Source organism: Trachymyrmex septentrionalis, unplaced genomic scaffold (assembly GCF_001594115.1).
Source record: "Trachymyrmex septentrionalis isolate Tsep2-gDNA-1 unplaced genomic scaffold, Tsep1.0 scaffold62, whole genome shotgun sequence".
Classification (NCBI taxonomy): Eukaryota; Metazoa; Arthropoda; class Insecta; order Hymenoptera; family Formicidae; genus Trachymyrmex; species Trachymyrmex septentrionalis.
In genome coordinates this window covers 2,888,268-2,894,900 of record NW_017305800.1, presented here as the reverse complement: position 1 = coordinate 2,894,900, position 6,633 = coordinate 2,888,268, and the positions used below count along the sequence as shown (strand labels likewise).

The window sequence follows — 6,633 nt, the reverse complement described above, 5'->3', positions numbered from 1 at the left end:
AAATTAGTAAATTAAACATGTGTGATTTATCTATTAATAATTAATAAAAAAAATAATAAAATAAAGCAAACAAGTCTAATAGTTCCGGGGATCAAAAATTTCAAAATGGCCCATGCCATAAAAAATTTATTGCAAAAAAATGGAATTTGTTAACAGCCCTGGTAAACATTTTTTATATATGAATATGTATATATAAATATGTATAAACATACCTAAACACGCATAAATATTCATAAATATACATATATGTATAATTCTTTTACATTTCTCCAAACTTGATTTTTTCTAAAACAAACAATGCGAAAATTTGTCTTTTAATTATTTATGATATTTTCTCATTATTATTATTTTTAAAAAGTTAGTAACAAGTAATTTTACAAATAAAAGAAGAATGTATGTACACGTTTGGACATATTTCATATGTAATTATACATATATGCTTATGAATATTATATTTATATATATTTATATATGCATGACAAATTTTTTATCGGGAGAATATGATGGTAAACTCTGACTGAAAACCGAATAAAATCTATATATTTAAATCTAAATATGTGGAATATATCATTTAAATAGTTATGGATGATAAATTCTACTTTTTTTTTTGGGTTCTCTGTTGTTAAATTATAACTAGTGAAACACGAGCTTAATGCAGAACACAGATAACGCCAATTTGCCGTAATATTCTCCGCTGGAAAACCGTAAGCATATCGCTAATATGACAAATTCTCATTATCTAAGCCACTGATCGGTAACTTTCCATTTCCATTTTCTATCTCCTATAAGTTCCAACAAAGACCTACTGCTATATAAAAAGAGCGCATTAAAATCGAAGACGATTTTTGGAAGTATCCAACGCCCGATCCGTTTTAAAGAAAGAGTGCGTTTTCTCGCGTTAAATATCAGGCGAAATAATTAACTCAGTTCAACCTGTTTTCCGACTATCGGCAGTCAGGTGACCTCGATAGGATCTCGAGAACAAGAGAGAGGAGATCCGCGGATGGGCACGCTCCAGAAATCGGCTTGCACGCGCGCGCGTTTTGATATCAGCTGATTCCTCCCCCACTTCGCGGCTGCCGTCACCCACCGCGCCGCGCTTGGTCCACGAGGCCGCGCATTCGCTCGATGGCTCGATCCGTCCATTCAGATCGGGACACTTCTGCTAGATAATAGTATCGCGCGCGTTACAGCACACGCGTGTTTTTCCGCATTTACCGACAACAAAGGAGGCTCCGATCGCGACGGCAGAGCGGCAAGGAGGAGCCGTTGTCGTCATCCCGCATCCATGGCAGATCATGAAGTCGTCCAAGCAAAAAGGTGAGCGAAGGAGGATTCGACCATTTGCGCCAATTTGCGCGGTATCGGAATTGTGACTCCGTCACAATTCGTCGATTACGTCGCGATCGTGAACTGCGATTGTATCGCGATATTACGTCATTTGGCGCAAGACGCGAATGACAACAAATCATCGCGCGGAGAAAGAACGGGCTATATCAACAAAGCGTGTAGATAATCGAATCGTGTCAACGATTGCGACGGTTTTAAAAGTTTAGCTTTGTCAGGTATCTCAAGGCCGTCTCTTGGCTAGATCTTTTCCGGTGCACATGGCGAATGCGCGAGCAAGAGCGTAATAATTGGTCTGTGATATAACGATATGACTATTAATACCCCATCCGCGATGTGCATACTTGTCTCGATGATGTGCAGAAGCATGACTTGATATAAATTGCAAATAACGCCGGATTCATCTTAGTTTTGTCGATACGTAATTGGATAATCTTTTAATCGCAATTTTGTCGATACATAATTGGATAATTGTATCTCAATTTTGTCGATACATATATAGTTGGATAATTTTAACAAGAAAGGTAATTTTATTTTATAAAATGCTGCAGTAGCTGGATTTGGGGATGGTTTAGCTGGTCTGGATCGTCTTCGACTATGTTACGTGCTGCGGAGAAGAAGATTCTGTCATGTGAGATATAAATAATAAAAGACAAATATTACTAATTAAACTTAGATCAAGACCGAAATTTACATTTATGCATTCAATCGAAATACTAGGCTTGAAAACGGCATATCGAGGATGGTTCGTTGATATTGGACCAGTTGTAGGACCAGCGGATAAAATATGGACTATTTCGTTGAACGAAGAATCGCCAAAAGTCCCAATAGTGTTACTACACGGTTTAGGAGCTGGAGTAGCATTATGGTGCTTGAATTTGGACGCACTTGCATCCCAAAGACCAGTGTACGCCATAGATATATTAGGTAAGACATAAAAAGAATCGAGTTCTCTTTCGCTTAATTATCTGCGATTTTATTTGATTCATATATTATTAATAATATAATGCAATAAAATAATGGCAAAAACACGAAGATCTTAATCATTACATTATATTCTTTCCCTTTTTGCTATTATTTTATTTAACGACTAAGTTCTCTCTGCTTTTGTCATTATTTTATCATCCATTATTCTTGACAAGTATAATGACTCATCTACATGACTAATCAGATCTGAACTTTGTAGTTGCGCATAAATCTGTTATTCAATATATGAATCTCTTATTATTCTTTTTTTTCTTTTATAACAATATGCAAAATATTTAAGAGCATTTTCAAAATATATATATAAATGATTTCTATGAGACTGTAGCGTAGCTTCAGACATAACTGAAAAGCAGTTAATAGGAACAGGGAATAACAAATTTCAACTTATCAGAAACCGTATATACTTGCTATTTCTTATTTTCTATTGTACTTTTCAATTGTGTCTCAGGTTTGTACGTCTGTAACACAACTATATTTGACTTCTAGGATTTGGCAGAAGTAGCAGACCTGTTTTTAGTAATGAAGCGCAAAAAGCTGAGGAGCAGTTAGTACGTACTGTGGAAGAATGGAGAAGAGAAATGCAGCTAGAGAATTTTGTATTGTTGGGCCACTCCATGGGTGGCTTTCTTGCAGCATCTTACGCTATGCAATATCCTGAAAGAGTTAAACATCTTATATTGGCTGATCCATGGGGCTTTCCTGAGAAGCCATCCGATACTGTTGCCAAGACAAACATACCATTCTGGGTTAAAGCCATAGCGTTTGCAGTACAGCCTTTGAATCCTCTGTGGGCAGTTAGAGTTGCTGGACCATTTGGTCAGTATTATCATAAACGCACTAATACGCAGTAATGTGCAATTATTTTCTTTTCACATCGTTGAGCAAAAATATTTATTACAGGACAGTGGCTTATTGAAAAGACAAGACCTGATATTGTAAAGAAGTTTACTCCCGTACTGAAGGATGACACTGCTGTAATTTCGCAATATATACATCAATGCAATGCGCAGACACCTTCGTAAGTTGCAAATTAAACATCTTAATGCAATTAAAAAGTATTAAATGTGCTACGTAATTATATTTGATTCACAGAGGCGAGAGCGCGTTTCATGCAATGATGCATGGTTTCGGATGGGCAAAAAATCCAATTGTTAAACGAATGGATAAATTAAACGATAATATACCTATAACATTACTTTATGGTAGTAGATCATGGGTTGACAATTCAGCTGGTGAAACAGTTAAACAGTACCGATCTTCCTCATATGTTAATGTTCAGGTAAAAAAATAATTAAATCAGCAAATGCTCTATAAAATGAATCAACTTACTGTTTGTACAAAATAAATTATTATTATAGGTAATTACTGGAGCTGGTCATCATGTCTATGCAGACAAAAGTGAAACCTTCAACAAATATGTATTGGAAGCATGTGCTTTAACTGACTCGATACCTCAATTAACATCGTCAAATGTACGTCCCTATAAACCTAGTGATCAAGAGATAGACATAAATTTACCCAAAGAAGTACTTGATGAACAAAGATCAGGGGAAAAAAACCTGAATACAGAATCAAAGATAAAGATTTAATCAAAGTCTAGTGTGAAATATTCTCATTAAAAAGGACATTCCAGTTCTGTCAGCTGGTACAAAGAAATATATAGTAAGCACATATTGTGATGTAAGAATGCCGCGAGATATATTGGACATACGAATGTATATTGTGTCGTGACACATGAACTTTACATAATTTATGAATGTAATAACGTAAAAGAGCGTGTAAATTGACAGACATTGGTCACATGTTATTTGATTGACTGTAAATAGTAAAAGATATCACGAAATCATTAATATAATACTTTATTTTCAATTTGGAAATTATGACGATGTATTACTGCATATGCGCAGAAAATATTAGAGGAATAGTATGATTTTGCCGTAAGTAAGATTTATATTATTTTTATTTGTTGATTAGATGTGCAATTGGTTAAGTTATTATATAGCGTACTATAAGAAATTTACACCAGTTAAAAGGGATCAAAAGTATGGGATGTAATCACATAATGGAAATTTGTACATTATGTACAGTCTTAGCTTTACTAACACAGGCCATAGTAGTGTCTAGTGAAGAGTGAGCATTCTTGTTATTGTTATTAATTGTATTATTTCACAGATGTAGCAAGATTTTATGTATATTGTACAATACGATTTATTAATAATAAATTATTTATTGTACACACATGTACAAAAAGTCAAACGTTAGTATTATATTTATATTGAATAAAAACTATTCTGAAACATCGTTTTGAAATCATTTTCGCGTATCATCCTGGAAATTATCGTTGTACTCGTTGATGTATTCGTCGTCGACGTAATCAATGTACTCGTCGGCATCAACATCATTCTCGTAATCAGATTCTTCATTATTCATCTCTTCTTCTAAATTATTTAACAGTTTCCGGCCATCCGACTGTTTCATGCGTCGTGCTTCCCTTTTTCTTTTAATTAGAAAATCAGAGAAGACCTTTCGTTGCTCTTCCCGGGTTAGGAACTTGACTTCTTTTGAAACTGGATCACTTTTCTCTGTACTGGTATCCATATCCAACATTCGTATTTGCGCAGCTTTCTTCGCCTTGGACACTACACTAGTAATCTGTAATAATTAATTAAAATATAATATTTCATATATCTTTTATCAATAAAAATATAAGATAGATTACCTGAGACATGATTTTGTGATGATCTAATCCTAATACATCGTGTCTCATTATTGGCAATTGGATATAAAATTCATCCATCTTGGAATTATCATTTACAATTGGTTTTTTGTGCAAAATCTGATCAACACTACTAACATCGGACGTTTCACTATCTTCCTCGAAAGTTATCATCGCCAATCTCTTTTCGACCTCCTTCTCTCTAAAATAGAGCTTATTTTCAACAAAATAGATAGGCGGCACCATACCTATGACACGGAGCTGTGATAGCTCGTGCCGAATAATTCCGGCACACTTCTGCAATGATTCATGATCAATTGGGGTATCACTACTAGATATATAAAACACATTGACACATTTAAAATCTTGCGTTATTTTGACATGAGTAATTTCTATACTTTCTTTTATAATGTCAGATACTTGTCCCATCGACATCATGTCTGTTATATGTTGCATGAAAAGTTTATCACGAATTATCATTCTGCGTTTGGTATGCATAGAAGGTGAGGTATTGGTTAAATTGATGTTTGTGACACTGCGTAATTCTGTGCTTGGATCATACCACTTTCTGTAACATAAAAATAAAGGAAGTTGCATTTAACAGAGTTTTAAGAGAAACGTTTCACTTTTTTAATTTATATGAAGCGTAGTCTGTCTTACTTTTTCGATTTACGACTTCCATGCACTAATTTTTTCATAAATCTACTTTCTCTATTAGAAATTGAACACATGCTAGATGAACTAATACATCTAGATATTTGGAAGCAAATAAAAAAAGAACGTGAACTTTGCATTTTAACGGTCACTACAATATTTAGCCGGCTTAGCACAATTTAGTTTCAATAATAACACTTGCACGTAATAGTAACCAACAGTAACAGCTGATTCAACAGATTTGCTCCTTCTGGCTACACTTTCTTGCACTTTGGCGTTTAAAATGAAATGACTGTATGGGTTGCGTAAGCTGCGTTTCGTAGTATTGTTTGTCCTTGTTTAATATTTGATGAATAACAAAGATGAAATAATTTCACGAGTGACTATTGTGAGCGTTAAATGAGATGCAGCCATAGTCGGCTTTAAAAAAAAAACAAAAGCTAAAAGTGCAACTGAACAAACTTACAGAAAGAATGTTATAATTTTTTGTTTCATAACATATCGACATTGTAATAAAATATTTTATCAACGATTCTGCGCAGTAAAGGTTATGCAAACCGTAAACATTAAAATTTTCAAAAATGGAACAAGAATATTATAAATTAAAAAGTAGCATATTAAAATTATAAAATTCTTCAAATTCTAAAAATTTCTAGAATATTATACTGTGTCACATTTCAATTACACCTTTTATTAATTTTCCTATATATTACGTGACATACGCAACTAAGCAATTTTATTCTGACAAGATTTTTTAAATACTCCAATTATCATTAAAAGATATCTTTATGCACATCTACATAGAGTATAAAAATATAGAACAAAAGGCCGAAGTGTTTTATAAAAATACTTCATTAATCATACAATACATACAATGACGTATTTTATTATATATATGTATAAAGATAATGCAAATTAATAAAACGGTG

General features: G+C 33.6%; 3 protein-coding genes across 3 annotated transcripts in view; 1 reads left to right on the top strand and 2 right to left on the bottom strand.

Moving 5' to 3' along the window:
• Positions 1-1,032: 1,032 nt before the first annotated feature.
• Positions 1,033-4,510, top strand: LOC108752754 (1-acylglycerol-3-phosphate O-acyltransferase ABHD5). Its single transcript, XM_018493816.1, has 7 exons — positions 1,033-1,320; positions 1,899-1,978; positions 2,068-2,274; positions 2,821-3,150; positions 3,235-3,352; positions 3,427-3,613; positions 3,693-4,510. Exons 1-7 carry the CDS (start codon positions 1,289-1,291, stop codon positions 3,921-3,923), a joined length of 1,185 nt encoding a protein of 394 aa, XP_018349318.1. The 5' UTR covers positions 1,033-1,288; the 3' UTR covers positions 3,924-4,510.
• Positions 4,511-4,644: 134 nt separating this feature from the next.
• Positions 4,645-5,781, bottom strand: LOC108752727. Its single transcript, XM_018493761.1, has 3 exons — positions 5,711-5,781; positions 5,054-5,618; positions 4,645-4,986 (listed from the first exon to the last, which is right to left on the bottom strand). Exons 1-3 carry the CDS (start codon positions 5,779-5,781, stop codon positions 4,645-4,647), a joined length of 978 nt encoding a protein of 325 aa, XP_018349263.1.
• The window catches only part of LOC108752744 (E3 ubiquitin-protein ligase RNF8-like), a 3,716-nt gene continuing 2,665 nt past the window's right edge, over positions 5,583-6,633 (bottom strand). Inside the window, exon 5 of the mRNA XM_018493792.1 lies at positions 5,583-5,618. The gene's annotated coding sequence lies outside the window, so the exon portion shown is untranslated. The remainder of the gene's footprint in view (positions 5,619-6,633) is intronic.